General features: G+C 38.6%; 1 protein-coding gene across 3 annotated transcripts in view; it reads right to left on the bottom strand.

The window, feature by feature from the left end:
- Positions 1 to 21,960, bottom strand: part of TXNL1 (thioredoxin like 1) — a 37,407-nt gene extending 15,447 nt beyond the window's left edge. For all 3 annotated transcript variants that reach the window (XM_050767828.1, XM_050767827.1, XM_050767829.1), the window contains exons 1-3: positions 21,606 to 21,960; positions 8,332 to 8,428; positions 6,268 to 6,441 (exon numbers count right to left, since the gene is read on the bottom strand). In XM_050767828.1, coding sequence (XP_050623785.1) covers positions 6,268 to 6,441; positions 8,332 to 8,428; positions 21,606 to 21,703 — 369 coding nt within the window. In that variant the 5' untranslated portion in view covers positions 21,704 to 21,960. The remainder of the gene's footprint in view (positions 1 to 6,267; positions 6,442 to 8,331; positions 8,429 to 21,605) is intronic.
- Between the last annotated feature and the right edge of the window lie 518 nt (positions 21,961 to 22,478).

Below are 22,478 nucleotides of genomic sequence, written 5' to 3'. Positions count from 1 at the left end.
TGTTAATGTATCAGAAATTATGTCTTTAACATAATTTTAAAATGTTGACTTATACTTTAAAAAATAAGTGTTCTACAGAAGAAAATACACAAATTAAAATATCTGTAAGATCCAAAAAAAAGCCTATTTCCCTCCTAGTGGCCAAGGACTCTATCTATGAAGATGTCTGATTTAAGATGAGTAGCAAATAAGGACTTAAAGTTTTTATCATGAAAAATTTCAAACAGACAAAAATATAATAACATAGTGAATCCCATGTATCCACCACCTCCAGCTACAATAATCATCAACTCAAGGCCACTCTTGCCTCATCTTTAACCCCCAACTACATCCTAACTCTCCCCTGATTAGTTTGAAAAAAAAAAAAATCTTTTCATTTCATTCATGAACATTTCAGTGTGAATTTCTAAGCAATAAGAAGTTAAAAAACACACACACACACATTCTCAATATCATTATCACAATCAATAATTCCTTAACACCATCAAATCAGTGGTCAAATTTCCTCAACTGTCTCATAAATATTTTACAGTTGAATTGTTACACTCAGAATAAAGATCAAAAAAAAGCATATGCCAAAGAAAAAGGTGTGGTATGATGGCTCATGCCTCTAATCCCAGCACTTTGGGAGGCTGAGGTGGGTGGACACCTTGAGCTTAGGAGTTCAAGACCAACCCGGGCAACACAGTGAGACCTTGTCTCTAAAAAATTAGCTGCGTGCTTTGGCATGTGCCTTTAGTCCCAGCTAATTAGGAGACTGAACTGGGAGGATGGCTTGAGATCAGGAAATCAAGGCTGCAGTGAGCTGAAATTGCGCCACTGTACTCCAGCCCAGGCGGCACAGCGAGACCCTGTCTCAAAAAACAAACAAAAAGTATAAACATTATATTTGGAGGCCAGGTGGGGGTGGCTCACCCCTGTAATCCCAGCATTTTAGGAGGTCGAGGCGGGCAAATCGCCTGAGGTCAGGAGTTTGAGACCAGCTTGGCCAACATGGTAACTCTGTCTCTACTAAAAAGACAAAAATTAGCCAGGCATGGTGGCAGGCACCGGTAATCCCAGCTACTTGGGAAGCTGAGACAGGAGAACTTCTTCAACCTGGGAGGCGAAGGTTGCAGTGAGCCGAGATTGCACCACTGCACTCCAGCCTGGGCAACAGAGCAAGACTCCGTCTCCAAAAAAAAAAAAAAATATATATATACACACACATATATACATAAAATAAATTATATTTGGTTCATATGTCTCTGAAATCTCTTTTAATCTAGTCATTTAGCTTATAGATTTCTCAATACTTTGGATTTTACTGTTTGCTTCCCTGTGATGTCAGTCAGCACATGTCCATCTCTGTATACTGTATTAACTAACACTTCCATACCTCCCACACAACGTCACAGTTGTGTTAACAGCGGTTGGTCATGCTTGTCTTGTTTCTGACTTTAGTAGGAATGCTTCCAGTGTTCCCTTATTAAGATTTTACTGAATGCTTTAGGAATAAAGGGGTATTTAAATTTTGTCAAATGCCTTTTCTGCATATTTGGAGATCATGATTTTTCTCCATAGGTCTACTAATGTCACAGATTAAGTAAACTTCCTAATATAAACATCTTTTACATGCTTTAAAAAAACTCAATTTTGTTATTAAATTTTTTTTTTTTTTTGAGACACTCTCACTCTGTCGCCCAGGCTGGAATACAGTGGTGCAATCTTGGCTCTCTGAAACCTCCACCTCCTGGGTTCAAGTGATTCTCCTGCTTCAGTCTCCTGAGTAGCTGGGATTATAGGCGTGTGCCACCACGTCTGGCTAATTTCTGCATTTTTAGTAGAGTTGGGGTTTCACGTTGGCCAGGCTGGTCTCCAACTCCTGGCCTCAAGTGATCTGCCCACCTTAGCCTCCCAAAGTGCTAGGATTACAGGTGTGAGCCACCACACCCAGCCCATGATGATATTATTGAATTTTGTTTACTAACACTTTATTTAAAAGTTTTACACCAATATTCATAATTGAAACTGGCCTGTGGCTTTCTTTTTTGGTGCATACTTTGTCAAATTATCAGATCAATGTCATAGTTCAGAAATAAATTTAGAAGTTTTCTTTTTACTTAAGATCTGAAGTAGTTACAGTAACATTAGATTACCTGATCTTTATAAGGATTTGGCAACATTTACCTGTAAAGTCATAGAAGTCTTTATGGAAGAAATCTTTACGACTATTTCTTCTATTTCTCTATGGTGCTGGTCTATTCAGGTGTTCTGCTTCTAGTAGAGTTGATTTTGGTAAAAGTGTATTTTTCTAGAAAAGTATCCATTTCATCTAAACAAGGATTACTTTTCAAGTCTACCAAGTATTATAGATGAGTCACATGTTCACCTCTCTATCTCAAAGGGCTTTCAATACGTTTTTTAAAGAGAAGATACTAATACATACATACATAATTCTGAAAGACTGAAGAAAACTTTGTATGTCAAGTAAATATGAAAATGGTAATAATCATTAGTATAGACCTCTAGTTATACATAAAACAGCCTAAATGCTTTCAAGGCTAAAATGTTACAGTAAATTTATTACTCAGAGTAACGTATAGCCAATTTAAAAGATGGGGAGGGAAGAAAGAAGGGCCACAAAGCAAAGTTTTACTATAGCAGAATTATTCGGAGCATTATGAACATTTGCCTTAAAAGGGCAGTTTTGACAAAATCTTTTAAATGTTTTTGTCTTCCGTCCTATCTATATGTCACTTCAATATGCTATCTAGGATTAAGACAACATTACAGTCGGACTTGCAATACCGAAATGATAAAAATACTAAGTGGGTAAATTCTTCTGAATAGTTTTTATTTTTATTTATTGTGGGGCACACAAAACATATATGTGTGTGTGTGTGTGTGTGTGTGTTTTTAACGAAGTCTCCCTCTGCTGCCCAGGCTGGAGTTGCAGTGCAACTCGGCTCAATGCAACCTCCGCCTCCTGCGATTCTCCTGCTTCAGCCTCCGAGTTGCTGGGACTACAGCAGTGTGCCACCACACCTGGCTAATTTTTGTGCTTTTGGTAGAGACAGGGTTTCTGATGTTGGCCAGGCTGGTCTTGAACTCCTGACCTCAGGTTATCCGCCCACCTCGGCCTCCCAAAGTGCTGGGATTACAGGTGTGAGCCACTGCATGCCCAGCTCACAAAACATATTTAAAGGGCTGCATTAAAGTATTTTGTTATACAATATACAACACTGTCTGGGACAAACTGGCATTATTACACTGCATATTTGACATAACTGGAAACTGACATATTCTGAAAACCTGCAATGAGAAATAAATGTCGTTACCTTTATAATCAACATGCCAATCATAGGAAAATAATCAGGTAAATCCAGAATATGCAACTGTCTCTAAAACAGATATCCTAGCTGGGCACGGTGGCTCACACATGTAATCCTAGCACTTTGGGAGGCTGAGGCAGGTGGATTACCTGAGGTCAGGAGTTTCAGACCAGCCCGGCCAACATGGTGAAACCCCCCTCTACTAAAAATACAAAAATTAGTGGGCTGTGGTGGCGCGTGTCTGTAATCCCAGCTACTTGGGAGCCTGAGGCAGGAGAACTGCTTCAACCGGATGGCGGTGGCCGGGGCCAAAGGGGCGGTAGAGGTTGCAGATCGTGACACTTCACTCCAGCCTGGGCAAAAGTGTGAAATTCTATCTCAATAAATAAATAAATAAATAAATAAATAAAACAGATAGCCTAGACCCATGCTATTCAACATGATACTCATTAGCCACAAGTGGCAATTTAAAATTAAATTAATTAAAATTAGATAAAATTAAAAATTCAGTCCCTCAGTTGCACTAGTCATATAAGAAAATGTTCAATAGACAAGTGCGCCTACTGGCCACCCTGACTAGACTGGCACTGGTTTAGAATTCCAAAACGGGAAACCATGACAAAAAAAGGCAGAGAAAAGTTTCTAGACCAAAGAATATTAATTAGGACAACTTAAATGCAATGCATCATCCTTGATTTGACCCTAAATGGTAGAAAGCAACCATAAAGAATATTTTGGGGATAATTAAGAAAATTTGAATGTATGATAATTAGAAATACTGTATCAATATTAAATTTCTTGGAGATATAATGGTATCATGGTTATATAAGATTACCAATTTTAAATACTGAATAACACTGTAAGACCTAAATAAATAGTTCAAACCTTTAATGTCTTGATTGACACCTGACAGAAAAAAAGGGACATTTAAAAATAACAGCTTTTCATATTTTATCCATAACATTTGCACAAAAACTGAGTTTTTATTTCTTAAAACTTCATTTTTTTCTGTCTATTTCCTATCTGAGGCCAAAACACTCATACCACAGCTGATGTGTAAAGGAGTAAGCCTGCAGCTAGGCAACAAGACTGTTGTGCTCCTAAGACTTTTTAATGCAAACACCCTTAGTAATAAAGGGAAAAAATACAAAGATATAAACACAATGGTTTACAAGTTAAATGATTTCCAAAACTGTCCAAAAGATGTAACAACCCTGACATAAACGGTATGTTCATACTTCCTAATTGGACATTACAATTTCAAATTACAGGTCTATTTTAAATAAACAGTAATTGAACTTGCCTAAATTAATGCTGGTATCACATTACTGATGCTTTCTGACACCCCTCCAATCTCCCACTACACACACATATACAAAGAATCTCTCATTTTTATTGGACTATAGCATCTCTTCATTCGGCATGATAGAGAGAGGACTTGTAGCTCCATGACACAGATCTGTTTTAATATGCCAGTTATACCTTGTTTAAGATATTAGCTTTGTCTGGGCGCAGTGGCTCATGCCTGTAATCCCAACACTTTGGGAGGCCGAGGCGGATGGATCACCTCAGGTCAAGAGTTCAAGACCAGCCTGGCCAACATGGTGAAACCTTGTCTCTACTAAAAATACAAAAATTAGCCGGGCATGGTGGCGGGTGCCTGTAATCTCAGCTACTGGGGAGGCTGAGGCAGGAGAATGGCTTGAACCCTGGAGGCAGAGGTTGCAGTGAGCCGAGATCGTGCCACTGTACTCCAGCCTGAGTGACTCTGCCTCAAAACAAAATAAAAAAAAAAATTAGCTTTAACTTGAGGTAACTTTTTAAAAAATTCATTCCTTGATATGCCAGTGCAATAACTTTATAAACAGAGAAATTAAAAACTATATATATCTCTTAGTATGTAGGATTTACCTATTTGTATAAAAAAATCTAATATCACGAAGTGCTGTTTCCAAAGTTTGCTTCCTTCTTGAGTAGCTCTCAAATTAAAAATGCTGCATTCTAACTATTCATACTCTGTAGTTTCCACACACTATCCTTTAGATTCTTAGTCTTTTTCTTTTTTTTTTTTTTTTTGAGACGGAGTCTCGCTCTGTCGCCCAGGCTGGAGTGCAGTGGCGCGATCTCAGCTCACTGCAAGCTCCGCCTCCCGGGTTCACGCCATTCTCCTGCCTCAGCCTCCCGAGTAGCTGGGACTACAGGCGCTGCCACCACGCCCGGCTAGTTTTTTGTATTTTTAGTAGAGACGGGGTTTCACCGTGTTAGCCAGGATGGTCTCGATCTCCTGACCTCGTGATCCGCCCACCTCGGCCTCCCAAAGTGCTGGGATTACAGGCGTGAGCCACCGCGCCCGGCCTAGATTCTTAGTCTTTATGTTGCTATTTGGAATAAGTTACTCTTAAAACCTAGAATACCACATGTGATACTGAAGTCAAATTTGATTCTAAAACAAAATCAGTAACTAGACTTTTTTAAAAAAAAGAGTGCCAGAAAAGAGGGCCTACATTTAAAATGTAAAACCACAGGAAGTGAGTGGCAGCAAAAGGAGTTCAATATATAATGGCGATAATTAAAACTTGTAAGTCATTTTACATAACTGTCAAAAAGTGAAAAAAAAATTTCCAATGCATACTTCACTTTTGGAAAAAAAAGTATAAAGCTAGTATTTTTAAATGGCTATTAAAATAGTTCAGAAAGCAGATTAAGAAAACGTGGCAAAGAAAATTAGGAGAAATTTAGGAAAAATGGCTTATGATAGAGGCTTAACACACAGATGTACACATACAGACAAAACTCAATAGTCAGCTAATAAATTTAATTTGAAAGCTCTTATTTAAAAGCATTCTAAACCAATAAAAGATAGAACATGAAAACATAGTTATATTTCATTTTAACCAAATAATGACATGTACAAGATATTATATATTACGATTTCACTTTTCAGTCTACATACATAGCCTTTTGGAATATCTGTGTCTTCACCGCTTCCAGGGTCATTTTCTAAGTGCTGCTTGATTTTTTCTTCTAATCCCACAGCATCTGCTCCTTGATATTGATCAATTCTCACTTTGTTTCGAAAAAACAAAAACGTAGGTGTTGCTGATATATTGTTGGTGGCAGCTGTTCCCTAGAATTGGCAAGTTGGACAGTGTTATGAATTAAATCTTAAACCACTTTGAATATTCATTCTACACCTTTATGGAAGTTAAATATCATAAGTATAAACTAAAAACATGTAAAATACTGCATTTTTGTTATTTAAGGACAAAACAGACCTATCCTAAGAGAGTTCCCGTTTGGGCATAGCTACATCACCTTTACACACACAATAAAGCACATTCCCTACACTTTTATCATTTTTACTGTTAAATACATCATCTAGTAGAAAAATTAGCTTCCAATGCAGAAATTCTGCTTTACTCCAGACAGGTCTTTTATAATTATATTATTTCTCAAAAAGAATAACCAAGAAGGGTACTGATAAAGTCAACACAAACCACTGCTACTAGAAAAAAGTGCATGTCTGAAAACCGGTAGCCAATCTGCCTATGAAAAAGAGGTAATGTATTTTGCACTGCCACCGTCACCCAATTTTCACTCTTACAGAAATGACTTTGGTCACCCATCGAACACATTCTAACAGCTATCTTTTTAAATTCTGTGCTAGCTTCACAATCGTATAAGACTATAACTACTGAATGGAAATTACCTAATACCCACTGAGCATCCCAGTTTAAACTTTTCATGACAAATATAAAAGAAACAGTAAAGCAAATATGGCACCTTACATATTCAAATATTATGAAAATCATTACTATACTTTTTAAAGAAAAAGAACATAAAGATAACATAGGAATGTCTTCTCAAAGCCTCTAGGTGAAAAAACTATGACCTTTCAGGAAAGTGCTGCCCAAAACAATGGATATGTAGTGCATGTGAGCTACACATGCAATTTTAAATTTTCTATTAACTATAATAAAAAAGTAAAATAAGTAAAATCAAGTTTAATATTACAGCAAACCTAATACATGCATTTTCAATCTAATAAACATAAAAGACAATGTAGTATTTTACATTTTTAAAATACTAAGTCTTTAAAATCTGATCTGTATTTTATACATTCAGGACATCTCAATGTGAATTTGCCACAGTTAAAGTGCTCAGTCACCACATGTAGCCAGTGGTTACAATACCTGACAGAACAGCTCCAGGAGAAAGCACTTTCATTTCAGAAATAGTGATTAAATCAGGGGCCAAAGATACAGTGCAATTACACGCAACTAAGTGCTGAAACATAAATGTGTATAACGTAGGGTTTTCAACAAATTCCCAAAGTAACTACACACTACGTAATATTCTAAAATTTCTTCCACACTCAGAAATTTAACAAAGATAAAGCTGCGGAGCTATAGAGTTGTTCCTTAGAACTAAAGACTCTATTTTTTAGTGTTGGAAGGAGCCTTCCATTTTTTTTTCTCCTTAACAATTCCCCACATTTCTGCATATACAAATACAGAACTGTCACATACAACTAAGTAATCAGGGCAATTCACCTACAACACTGTGGCTCAATCAACAGTAATCATCCATTTTAAAAAGTTTCTGCTCAGTGTGTCGATTTGGAGATAAGATTACAAACTGATCAATTCAAACTACAACCAAGAACTCCTTGCCACTGTTATACAATGCCAATGCCTTGGGGGTAGAAGATACAATTCTAGGTTTGCAAAACATAAGGAAATGTACTACACAGAACAGCTGGGTGACCTATTAACAACATCGAATTAATTTTATATCAGAAGGTGATTAATACAAACCTGAAGCAATTAATAATGTGCTACTCTTCTTAACTAACGCAGCCATAATGACATCTGTAATAATGACATCAACATAACATCTTCCTATCTTCAAAGGAATAAGTACTATGTGCATCAAGAGATAAATGAAGAATATTAATGTTGGATTTCAAATTTATTCAAAAGTAAATTAAAAAGAAAAAAAGATTCCTTTCCCTTACCTGACACTGATGTACATCGACTTCCAAGAAAACAGCCTGTGGATATTTATTACTCATTGAACTGAATGCTGGCGCAATCCTCAAACATGGCCCACACCTGTTAGAAAAGGAAAAGGAACACTAAGTAAAATAACACTAAAGATTGTAATTCTAAATCACTTGTCAATTAAACATAAAATAGAACAAACACTGATACTGCTGGCTTTTGACTATCTGGTTTTTTATTTGTTTTTAGATGGAGTCTCACTCTGTTGCCCAGCCTGAAGTGGAATAGGGCGATCTCTGCTCACTGTAACCTCCTCCTCCCAGGTTGATTCTCCTGCCTCAATCTCACCAGTAGCTGGGATTACAGGTGCCCACCACCATGGCCAGCTAATTTTTGTATTTTTAATAGAGACAGGGTTTCACTGGATTGGCCAGGCTGGTCTTGAACTCCTGACCTCAGGTGATCGACCTGCCTCGGCCTCCCAAAGTGATGGGAGGATTACAGGCGTGAGCCACCGCACCTGTTTTTTTTTTTTTTTTTTTTTTTTTTTTGGAGACAGGGTCTCATTCCGTAACCCAGGCCAGAGTACAGTGGCATGATTATGGCTCAGTGCAGTCTGTCTCAATCTTTCAAGCTCAAGTAATCCTCCCACCTCAGCCTTCCAGGTAGTTGCAACTACAGGTGCATGCCACCACACACAGCTACCAAGCTAATTTTTTTTTTTTCTTTTTTGAGAAGTAGGGTCTCCCTATATTGCCCAGGCTGGTCTCAAACTCCTGGGTTCAAGTGATCCTCCTGCCTTGGGCCTCCCAAAGCGCAGACATTACAGGTACAAACCACAACCCTAGGCCTGATTCTCTGGTCTATTTGAGTAAGTTATTTATATATACTTGTATCAATACTATACTGTTTTAATGAGCCTAGATGTTATATTTAGTCTTCATATCTAATAGTGTTAAGTCTTCCAGCTTTGTTCTCACTGAAAGAAATTAAAGAAAACCTAAATAAATGGAGGAATTTACTCTGCTTATGAATTTGCAAACTCAATATTGCCAAGATACCAATTTGATCTTTACAACTGATGTAAGATCTCAGCAGGTTTTTTTGTAGAAATTAACAAATTTCAATTCTAAAAATTATAGAGAAATACCAAGGACAGCCCAAGTTGTTTTGAGATTCTAATCTGAAAAAAAAATTACCGTAAGAACTATCATAAACCTTTATTAAGAGAATACAGTACTTATACAAGAATAAGCAAACTGATCAAATCAGTTTTCTTTTTAAAGAAGAGTCTAGAAACAGACCCATCTCACATACAGTACTCTGATGTCTGAAAAACTTGATGCAGCATTGCAGTGGGAAAAGGATGGTTTTTTCAATAAATACTGCTAGATCAACTATATACTCATACAGGAAAAGCAATGAATTTCAACACACCATACACAAAAACGAATTCCAGATGGGTTGTAGATCTAAATGTAAAAGGTGAAACAATGAGGGTTTTAGGAAAAAATACAGGAAAATACTTTCAAAACCTCAAACTAAGCAATGATTTCTTATACAGAAGTACTTTAAAAAAAAAAAAAAGGATTGACAGATTGGACTATATTTGATAAACTGGAAGATTAAAACCTTTTATTCATCAAAAAATGCCTTTAAGAGACTAGGAAAAAGTATTTGCAAAACATATCAAACAAAGGACTTACACTTCTAATATGTGAAGAACTCCTACAAAACAAGGACAAGACGGAACCCCAAAAGAAAAAGAATGAACTCTTGAATAGGTACTTGACAAATGAGATTATCCAAACAGTCAATAAATAAAGTCAAAAACTTTCTATAAATCAGGAAAGATGTTCTACTTCATTAGTCACCAGGGATACCCGGGAAATGCAGATTAAAACCAACACCACAAAAATAGCTACAACAAGAATGAAGTATTGTCAAGAGTGCAGAGCAACTAAACTTTTATATACTGCGACAGTGCAAGGTGGTATTAACCATTTTGGAGGGAAAAAAACAACCTGCTAGAAATACACTAACCCATCAACATTCCTGGGGAATGCATCTAAGAGACATGTTTACCTTAGAGCATTTGAAAAAGTATTATTAGTAACAGCTCTAAGAGTCAAAAATTAGAAACAATGAAATTCTTATCAACAAAAGAATGGGTAAGCTAATTATAGTTATACAATGAAATACTACACAGTAATGAAAATAACTGGTGTAAAACCTCTTGCAAAAACATGGATGAACCTCACAAATAACGTGGAGGAAAGAAAGCAACTACTAGCATATACTATATGACTATTTATATATAGTTCAAATACAGGCAAAACCAATCAATGGTATCAGAAATCAGGACAATGGTTACCTTAGTGAGTTACTGATAGAATAAGACTTCTGGAGGTTAGCAATGTTTTGTTTGTCTGGAAGCTGATTAAATAGGTGTGTTCAGTTCGTGAAAATTAATTGAACTATACATTTCTAATTGTGTGCCATGTATGTCTCAATAAAAGTTTGTAGAAATAAGAAAAATGTTGGATTTTTCATAGAGAAATGTAAGAAAAAGCAAATTCTAAAGCAAAAAATAAAAACAAATGTTAAAACTCAAGTTGTGATCAATTCCACATTCTTAACATTTCAATCAGCATTTCACCTTGTGTTATCCTGAAGCCATACACCAAAAATCTAAGAAAATAATATTTACAGTGAACTAAAATTAGTCTTAAACTTTATATGGGAATATAAATCACTACACCATGTTTCAAAGGCCACTGATTGGGTCATATCTATTTTAAATGAACACAAGCCAAGACCCAATAATCTCCCTTCTAAAAGTCTATTCCATTTTAACAACACTTACTCTATTTCACAATAACATGTAGTATAAGGAAGTTCAATGTAACATGCTTGTAATAGTGAAACCTTAGAAAACAATTTAAACGGCAATCAATGGAAAACTAGTTTAAAAAGTTATGACAGGGGCCAGCTCACAACTATAATCCCAGCACTTTGGGAAGCCAAGATGGGCGGATCACTTGAGTCCAGCAGTTAGAGATCAGCCTGGCCAACGTGGTGCAACCCCATCTCTACTAAAAATACAAAAATAAGCGAGGCATGGTGGCACATGCCTGTAATTCCAGCTACTCAGAAGGCTGAGGCAGGATAATCACTTGCACCTGGGGAAGTGGAGGTTGCAGTGAGCCAAGATCACACCACTGCACCCCAGCCTGATACTTTGTAGTGTTTGGGGGGCAAGAAATTCTCATTATAAAACATTCTCTAGGATCACATTTCAAACCTATTTATATATGTAAATGCATATTAAAAAGACAGAGACAGGCACAATGAACAGTTAGTATCCATAATTCTGCATCCTTTGCTTTTCTGTGATGAACAGGCATTTTCATTTTAAAATATTAAATGAGTTGAGAATAAAGAATTTAGTTGTAACTGCATTTACACAGGCATCACAAATTACAGAGGTATCCATGCTATAGTACAATATATCCATTCATGAAAACCACCCTCCTGCAAAAACACACACCAAAAAGAGAATTTATGGGAAAAATAAGTTTGTGGCAAACTACTTGAAACCCATGCAATTTTGTAACAAGATCACTAAGAAAGACAGTAACTAGACTGGGCGCGATGACGGCTCATGCCTGTAATCTCAGCACTTTGGGAGGCCAAGGCAGGCGGATCACTTTGGGTTGGGAGTTCAAGACCAGCCTGGCCAACATGGTGAAACCCCGTCTCGACTAAAACTACAAAAATTAGCCGGGTGTGGTAGCGGGCACCTGTAGTCCCAGCTATTCGGGAGGCTGAGGCAGGAGAATCACTTGAACCCGGAAGGTTGTAGTTGAGCCAAGGTCGCCAAGATCGTGCACGCCAGCCTGGGCAACAGAGAGAGACTCCATCTTGGGAGAAAAAAAAAAAAAAAGACAGTAACTAGGATTCAGGAAAAAGATGGACATCCCAGCATGTGGCTCAGAGCTGGAAGCTACCCTGGGGAATATTTGAAATGAACAAAATCAACTGGAAATGATGCTTACAGGTGTTGTGACAAATCAGACTGAAGTGGAGCTCTGGGCCAGTGGGGCTGCCATTAAGGAAAGAACAAGAGAAAATGCAACACTGAAAATAAACCCTTCTGGGGAACAAGCGCTAGGTGTAGGCACTCTTATTTAACTTCATTAAGTTTCTTAAAATAAACAAGGGAATTTGCCTGTGTGGCTGACAGCTTTCTGCTTCCAGATGAAGGTTTTATTTCTATGTCTATTTTTCACTACCTAGGAATAAATCACATAGGAACCAATACAACTTCCATATTACACTGACATCTCTCTATTCATCAATTATTGATGAGTTAACTGGTGTTACAGACATACATCTTGCAGTTGAACAGACTATTAAAGTTATGGTTACTGTGCAAAAAACTGTTTCAAGACTTTTTCTAGATTCTTTAATTTTAGTTAGCCATCATAGGCTGGAACTTTAGTCAAAAATCAAAATACATCAGCAGAAAAGCATAAATATATACAAAGGCACAAATACAGCAGCACAATTTCACAAAACAATCATTCAAATAAATCGATCATTTTCTTTTGTCTTTTTTTTTGTTTGTTTTAAGGGTTTCACTCTGTCACCCAGGTTGAGTGCAGTGGCATAACCACGGCTCACTGCAGCCTCAATCCCTCAGGCTCAAGTGATCCTTCCACCTCAGCCTCCCAAGCAGCTGAGACTACACGCATGTGCCACCATACCCTGCTAATTTTTGATGTTTTGTAGACACAAGGTCTGTCTATGTTGCCCAGGCTGATCTTGAACTCCTAGACTCAAGTGATTCTCCCACCTCAGCACCCCAAAGTACTGGGATTACAAGCGTGAGCCACTGTGCCCAGCCAATTGATCATTTTACCTAAGAGGTTTGTCTCCTCAACATGAGCAGTTGAGAGTAAACAAATTTCCATTAGCTGAGATCATGAACAAGTCACCTGATTTCTCTGTATAAGATAAAAGGACTCTCCAAGAACTTTTCCCAGCTCTAAAATATTATGCACCCAGTATGCCTGAATTTCAGAATTACACCTTTTTCTCTTGCACACACCTTAATCTGACTAGCAGCCCTCTGCACAATCTAGGATTTCTTATTTCGTTGCAAAAGGTTCAAGAGATCACCTAGTCCAGACGTTTAAAATGAAGAAAAAAAAAAGTTATTTTTCTACTCTAAACTTTCTCTTTGAAAACTTATCTGCTTAATCCAATATATAAAATGTATATGTTAGAAGGATTCTGAGTTATGCTGTTTGAGAAAAAGAATACAGTAAGCTGCTTTCTACAATGTATAAAGAAATAAACCTAGCCAGGCGCAGTGGCTCATGCCTGTAATCCCAGCATTGTGGGGAGACCAAGGCTGCTGGATCACCTGAGGTCAGGAGTTCAAGACCAGCCTGACCAACATGGTGAAACCCCATCTCTACTAAAAATACAAAATTAGCTGGGCCTAGTAACACATGCCTGTAATCTCAGCCACTTGGGAGGCTGAGGCAGGAGAATCATTTGAACCTGGGAGGCAGAGGTTACAGTGAGACGAGACTGAGCCACTGAACTCTAGCCTAGGCAATAAGAGTGAAACTCTGTCTCAAAAAAAAAAAAAGAAAAAAGGAACCCACAGAACTAAAACTTTAAAACAGACATAACCTAATATAATTAACCAATAAGTAAGAACTGAAGATCAGAAGATGACCTGCCCAACACCAAACATACTAGCTGGCGGCAGGGCCATCACTAAAATTGTATTTAGGCAATTCCTAAATACAATCCAAGACCAGCTTTCTTTGAAAGAACATTAGCTTCTTTTAAATACACTTTTTTCTACAGTCATAATATAATATAAATTCCATTTCATGAACCAGATGTCCTTCCCTATTTGCTACAGTAGCCAGTGTCTTATCTTGAGCAACAACTTGTGTCAACACACACAACTGGTAAGTGGATAATAAAAATATGCTTTCTAAAGCCACAGTTAAAGGTTTTCTTTTTTTCTTTTTCTTTTTTCCTGCAGGGTAAAACTTTAAGCAATTTATACATGTGCTATATTTACTAATGGGCAGGCTTAATCACAACTGGTATTATTAATTACATAAAACAGCTAGCATTCATTGGGCAGTTACTGTATGTTATGCATTCACAAACTCATGTCACCTCATTTAAGCTTTATGACTCCCAAGAACAACAAATTACGAAGCTAGAATTAGATCCCAGAACCCAACTCTTAACTGCTATGTTAAAAAGTCCAAAACAGTGTCCTAAACAGTGCCTTTCGTTGTTACTTCCAAATCAATTGCCAAGATTAAACTCTTGAAAGGTAGCCAAACTACGTAACTGTATGATTCTATTTCTATAAAGTTCAAATACGGGCAAAACTGATCTGTAGTGTTAGAATTCAAGAATAGTAGGAAAGAAGCCTGGGACGGTGCGGGGAGTCTGGGGTGCTGGTAATGATCTATTTCTTGCATGTTTTTGTATACTTGCACTTTAATAAAAAGTTAACATTTTAAAGCAACTCTGTTCTCCACGGCTTCGATATGCCCTCGTCTTACAGCTACTTACTTCACTTGCTAACGTTTTCTGCCTGGTTCCTACGGACTACTGGACCTGCTAACTCTGCACTTCAATAAACTACCTTCGGTCATCAGTAATTCTGTGGTATGTAATTAACATATGTTTAATATATATTTAATTATTTGGTCAAGCTATCGTAACTATTAGAATTCAACATCCTAACATACACTGACATCCTTCTTAGATTGTAACAAACCCTAACCAACTACAAAGGCAGATCTGCTTTAAGAAAATTCAATGTATCTCCAGCCTGGGCAACGTGACAAAACCTCATCTCTACAAAAAATTTAAAAATTAGCCAGGCACAGTGGTGCATGTCTGTAGTTCCGGCTACTGCTGCGGCTGAGTTGGGAGGACTGCTTGAGCCCAGGAGGTCGAGGCTGCAAGTGAGCCATGATCATATCACTGCAGCAACAGAGAAAGACTCTGTCTCAAAAAAAAAAAAAAAAAAAAAAATGCAGTGCATGGTAAACATTATCTACAAAACTGATATATTCATCAATTCAAGATAAAAATCACTGGCTGGGCGTGGTGGCTCACGCCTGTAATACTAGCACTTTTTAAAAATTATTATTATTATTATACTTTAAGTTTGAGGGTACATGTGCATAACATGCAGGTTTGTTACATATGTATACTTGTGCCATGTTGGTGTGCTGCACCCATCAACTCGTCAGCACCCATCAACTCGTCATTTACATCAGGTATAACTCCCAATGCAATCCCTCCCCCCTCCCCCCCTCCCTATGATAGGCCCCGGTGTGTGATGTTCCCCTTCCCGAGTCCAAGTGATCTCATTGTTCAGTTCCCACCTATGAGTGAGAACATGTGGTTTTCTGTTCTTGCCATAGTTTGCTGAGAATGATGGTTTCCAGCTGCATCCATGTCCCTACAAAGGACACAAACTCATCCTTTTTTATGGCTGCATAGTATTCCATGGTGTATATGTGTCACATTTTCTTAATCCAGTCTGTCACTGATGGACATTTGCATTGATTCCAAGTCTTTGCTATTGTGAATAGTGCCGCAATAAACATACGTGTGCATGTGTCTTTATAGCAGCATGATTTATAATCCTTTGGGTATATACCCAGTAATGGGATGGCTGGGTCATATGGTACTTAAGTCAAAAGAGCAAAGCTGGAGGCATCACGCTACCTGACTTCAAACTATACTACAAGGCTACAGTAACCAAAACAGCATGGTACTGGTACCAAAACAGAGATATAGACCAATGGAACAGAACAGAGTCCTCAGAAATAATACCACACATCTACAATTATCTGATCTTTGATAAACCTGAGAAAAACAAGAAATGGGGAAACGATTCCCTATTTAATAAATGGTGCTGGGAAAATTGGCTAGCCATAAGTAGAAAGCTGAAACTGGATCCTTTCCTTACTCCTTATACAAAAATTAATTCAAGATGGATTAGAGACTTAAATGTTAGACCTAATACCATAAAAACCCTAGAAGAAAACCTAGGTAGTACCATTCAGGACATAGGCATGGGCAAAGACTTCATGTCTAAAACACCAAAAGCAACGGCAACAAAAGCCAACATTGACAAATGGGATCTCATTAAACTAAAGAGCTTCTGTACAGCTAAAGAAACTACCATCAGAGTGAACAGGCAACCTACAGAATGGGAGAAAATTTTTGCAATCTACTCATCTGACGAAGGGCTAATATCCAGAACCTACAAAGAACTCAAACAAATTTACAAGAAAAGAACAAACAACCCCATCAAAAAGTGAGCAAAGGATATGAACAGACATTTCTCAAAAGAAGACATTCATACAGCCAACAGACACATGAAAAAATGCTCATCACCATTGGCCATCAGAGAAATGCAAATCAAAACCACAATGAGATACCATCTCACGCCAGTTAGAATGGCGATCATTAAAAAGTCAGGAAACAACAGGTGCTGGAGAGGATGTGGAGAAATAGGAACACTTTTACACTGTTGGTGAGATTGTAAACTAGTTCAACCATTATGGAAAACAGTATGGCGATTCCTCAAGGATCCAGAACTAGAAGTACCATATAATCCTAGCACTTTGAGAGGTCGAGGCGGGCAGATCACGAGGTCAGGAGTTTGAGACCAGCCTGACCAACATGGTGAAACCCTATCTCTACTAAAAAGACAAAAATTAGCCGGGTGTGGTGGTGCGCACCTGTAATCCCAGCTCCTCAGGAGGCGGAGGCAGGAGAATTGCTTTAACCTGGGAGGCGGAGGTTGCAGTGAGCTGAGATCATGCCACTGCACTCCAGCCTGGACGACAGAGCAAGACTCCATCTCAAAAAAACACAAAAAAACAAAAAAACATTCACACTGTTTAATGGGGTGGGGGTGGGGAGACTGGGAAGACAGATGACACAATGTATATTCTTTCAACTGTTTAGTAACAACAAAACTGGTACTACTTATAACCACTAAAATGTATCTGGGCATAAGTAACAATTTGGAGACACCCGTTTAAAAATGTTACCAAAAAGAGTATCAGAGAGTGAACTGAATGGCAGGCAGAGGTGTAAATTATTCAAGGAAAGGCATATCAAAAATTGTCAGGCTCTGTGCGGATACACAGAGATGAACGTGCATTTCTTTTCTCCTTAGGCTGGAAAGATCAAGAACAGCACTTTATAATTCAAACAATGCATTTATTAATGGGACCTCAAACAAGTTATTTAACTTCTCTGTGACTCAATGTCCTCAACTGTAAAACAGGGACAGTTGTTAGGGTTATTCTGAGGAACAAATGAGTCAATATAAGAGCTTAAACAAGTTCCTTACACAGACTAAGGAATACGTAAGCATTGACTGTTTTAATCCTTAAAAAATACTCTGGGAAAAGGGTGCTAACCATTCAATGAGGAAGAGACAGTGTTTTTGATAAACGGTGTTGGAAAAATTGGATATCCATATGCCAAAAAATGAACTGGACCCTAACTTTATGACATATACCAAAATTAACTCAAAATGGATCAAGGACCTAAACTTAAGAGCTGAAACTATAAAACTCGTAGATGAAAAGACACGGAGACAGCTTCATGACTTTGAATCTTGCAATGATTTCTTGAATATGACACCAAAAGCACAGGCAACAAAAGTATAGATAAATTGTACTTCATCAAAATTTAAAACTCATGCATCAAAGGATACCATCAAGAAAAAGAGAACCCACAGAATGTGACAAAGTATTTGCAAATTAAATATTAACATCCAGAATATACAAAGAACTCCTGCAACTCAACCCAGAAACAAACCACTCAATTCAAAAATGAGCACAGAAGGCCTGGTGCAGTGACTCACACCTGTAACACCAGCACTTTGGGACGCTGAAGTGGGAGGGTCGCTTGGAGCCAGGATTAAGACCAGCCTGGGCAACAAAGTGAGACCTAGTCTCTAAAACAAAAAATAAACTAGCGGGCATGGTGGCATGTGTCTGTAGTCCCATTTACTTGAGAGGCTGATGCGGGAGGATTGCTCAAGGCCAGGAATTCAATGCTGCAGTGAGTCATCATCTCAAAACTGCACTCCAGTCTGGGCAACAGAGCAAGACCCTGTCTCTAACAAATGAGAAAAAAGAAAAGCAAGCAGGCAAGCAAGCAGAGATCCATGTATAGTAATGTCCCATAGCAGCATTATCCACAACAGCCAAAGGAAGACACAACTGGAATGCCCACCAAAAAATGAATGGGTAAACAAAATTTGCCATATACATAAATGGATTATGTCATGCAGTTATAAAGAAGAATGAAATTCTGAGACATACTAAGACATGGATGAACCCTGAAAACACTATGCTACGTGAAGTCAAAAAACAAAAGGACAAATGTTATGATTTCATTTATATTAGGTGCCCCAAATCGACAAATTCATAGAGACAGAAAGCAGAATAGAAGTTACCAAGGAGGTACATAGGGAGAGGCAAATTACTGCTTAATGGGTACAGTTTTGTCCCTTTGGAGAAGTAAGGATGGGGAGTTACCCTTTAATGGATGTAGAATTTCTGTCTAAAGTTCTAGGAAATAGTGGTGATGGTGGCACAACATTGTGAATGTATAGTCAAGTCTGGGTATCCAGGGGATTAGTTTCAGGACCTCCAGCAAGACACTAAATCACAGATGCTCAATGGCCTGATAGAAAATGGCATAGTATCTGCACATAACCTACGTCCATTCTTCCATATACTTTAAATCATCTCCAGGTTACTTATAATACCTAATGTAAATGCTATGTAAATAGTTTTTATACTGTATTTAGAAAATAATGACAAGAAAAAAAGTATGTACAAGATCAGCACAAATGTAATTTTTTTCCCTAGTATTTTCTATCCCCATTTGGTTCGATCCATGGACAGAGGGCTGATTGTCCTTAATGCCAATGAGTTATACTCTTACAAATGGCTAAATGGTCAATTTTATGTTATATGTATTTTATCATAAGGCACTAAAGATTCTTACGCAGGAAAACAATCTATGTATCATTTTAGTAAAATTTAGACTGAGAGTGGATAAAGCATAGAAGTTAAAAAAAGAAAAAAAAGAAAAAAGGTTTAAAAGAGGGCTGGAAAGGAAATGAAATAGATGCTGGAGAAACTATGCCCTCAGTCTAAACTGGGACGTATTAACTTTGACCTAAGAGGTTTCATACAAGATTTTACTGAATACAGTTCTTTCTGAGTCTAATACTGATCCCTCATATACATAAATCTGGGGTCCTATTGACAATGAATTTAGACAGGATGTATTAATGGCCAATAAGTTCGAGGAATATTAAAGGTAAATACAATACTCTTACCAGATTTGTAAACGTAATATAAATATGCTTTTGAACTTACTCCAATTCAAACATTAATTTTCCCTCAGTTTTTACAAAGAAAAATAATTTTAATTCCACTAAAATACCTTTTCAAAAGTAATAGATCTTTACCAATCAATTTCTGCAGTTATGCTTATGCTTAAATGACACCACATTGATAGAAAAAACCTTCCTTCGCAGCAATGTTTCCCCACTTTTCTCACTTCAATCAATCTTTATTATTCTATTATCTCTCCCACTGCTATAGTAAGTGGGAAAAACAATATATCACTGAGGAATAAAAGTGTAAAAGCTTCGACTGGTCAGAATTAGAAAAGTGAACTAAAAGTGAGGTGAGGTTCCTTATTGAAATCATATCTTCCTTTTTCCACTGTGGCCTAGATACTTAATGTACTACAGGTATTCCCCTATTATTAAGAATACAGACGTTACAAAATTGCTAAAAATGAGAAGACACATTTATAGAATTCTAACATTCCTTTTAGGTATTTTAATATATATGACATCACTTATCCTTTTAAATTTATTAAAAGCAAAATTCCGTATATCATATGGGTACTCTAGTCCACCATATGAAATGTAAGGTACTATCCTTTTTCAATTCAATGTAAGAGACTGGTCCAAAAACAAGTCTTGTTTTCATATGTATCTGCATCCATTCCCTAAAACGATGTAATCCTAACGTCACCATTTACATACTCAACATTTAGTAAACCATGTACAAGAAACTTTTGTATTTTTGCTCTGAAATTCAAAATGGAATTTGGTGCTTATATAGTTATTTGGACAGGAAAGTGTGTTACATAAACAGTGATACCAGTAGTACACTGCTCCAAGTTAGATGTATAAATAACGCCAAGGGGTCAAGGAAAATAAAGCGGAGACCTCTAATACTTCTAACTAAATACTATCAACATGCACAAGGAGAGATCTGTGAAACACACACACACACGCTGAAATCTTGGTTCTCAACGCTGAGTTCCAACACGTCATTCTTACATAGGAACGTTATTACACACACATCCACTATAAAAGGTCCACCTGTTCTGCGACCTATAATTTTGTCAATATTTACCAAAGACAGTTAACATTTTTCAAGATCTCTGTCCTCTTAGTGAAAAAACACAGCCTGGTCAAACTAAGACACCTGGCCAACTGGCCACCTGAAATATATTACACATGTACTATCATGTGTGACCAGTTGCAATCGCATACATAGGGAAGCCTAAGCTACAGCTTAGTGGCCGAATGAGGAAGAAAAAATTTTAACTAATTTAAAAAGCACCCTAACCCAACGTTAACTTAGTTCAAAATGCATTAGCAGAAATTTAGGACTAAGAGCTACGCATATTAGTTGGATCGCCCCATCTGAATCTTCAAAGGCTTTAGAGATGTAGGTGGTGAAGAGAAGCAAAGTGTTCGGTAAATTAAGCTTTTGGAGCTCTGGAGATGCAAATGACAGCTGGCTCCGCAGAAAAAAGGAGTCAGGCTCAGGCAAGGGTGGCTGCGGAGACTCCCACAGGCTGAAAGGAATAGGGGCGGGCCACCCCAAGTGCAGAGTTTGTAAGAGGATTGAAAAGGAGCAGGTGAGGAATCTACTGAGCTGCAGAAGCCGGGCAGTCAGGCCTCCGAGCCTGTCTAGGACACCCTGTGCATAAATGGGGGTTCACACGCGAGAAATGAGGCCTAATTCCGGCAGCTCCTGGGGCTGCGGCCACTGCCGGACATTCCGGGGCAGCAGACGGCTAGGAAACCAGGACCAACAAAGAGTGAAAGGAAAGCAAGAAAGGACAGACGGGGACCCACAGGGCTCGGGCCTGGCCTCACCCTCTCATGGTGAACTTGACCACGGCGAGTCTGGAGCCCGCGCCGCTCAGCTCTGGCTGGAAATCCGGGTCGCTCCCGACGGGCTTCACCCCCACCATCCTCACAGAGAGCCCGGCAGGGTGGCCGCGACGCCACTGGCTTCAAAACTGAAGGAGAAGACGATCTGGGAGAGGAAGCAGAGGCGCTCAGGAAGGCCGAGGCCTGGACAGAAGAGGCGGCGACCGCGGCGTCTTCTCCCGGGACTCTCAGTGCCGAGTCACGCCAGGGAGCGGAGCGGCCCAGGGGGCGGGGAGGGATGGGGGAGGGGAGAGGAGAAGGAAGGGAAGCCTTGCGGCACCCAGCAGCCACCGCGCGGTAGGGCCGCCGGCGTGACGCCATTTCCGCGCCGTCCGCTTTGGCCTTCACCGCCCAATCCCAAAACGCGAAGCGTAGTCCCACCCTCCACTGAGTAGCCGCGCGCTACCTTGAGCGGCGCAGGCGCAGAGGCAGACGTGTAGAGGTCACGTGCGCAGGCGCAGACTGAGACTTAAAACTTCGCATAGTCCTCCGCGTGTCCCAGATCTGAGACTTTCACCGAGGAGGTGTCTGAGTTGTAACAGTGGAGAGGAAACTCGTTTTACTCCGGGGTTCTTAGCTGCTGTCCAAGGCACCCACTGCAAGTACTTTGAAGATACTGCTTAATTGTATTCGGGGCAGGTCTACACAGAAGACAAAATAAGGTTTAGGAATATTTATTAACAGACTTCATTACATATGGGGCGCTTTCTGTGCAATCATTCAGAAAGTATCGTGCACCTGTCTTTAGGTTTTGACCAAAAAGATGAAGACACTACTCCTCCTTTAGGAAGTTCACGGTCTAGTGACTGACGCTAA

This window comes from Macaca thibetana, chromosome 18 (genome assembly GCF_024542745.1).
Source record: "Macaca thibetana thibetana isolate TM-01 chromosome 18, ASM2454274v1, whole genome shotgun sequence".
NCBI classification, from domain to species: domain Eukaryota; kingdom Metazoa; phylum Chordata; class Mammalia; order Primates; family Cercopithecidae; genus Macaca; species Macaca thibetana.
The sequence above is the reverse complement of the archived record's forward strand: the minus strand, read 5'-3'. Positions and strand labels throughout refer to the sequence as shown.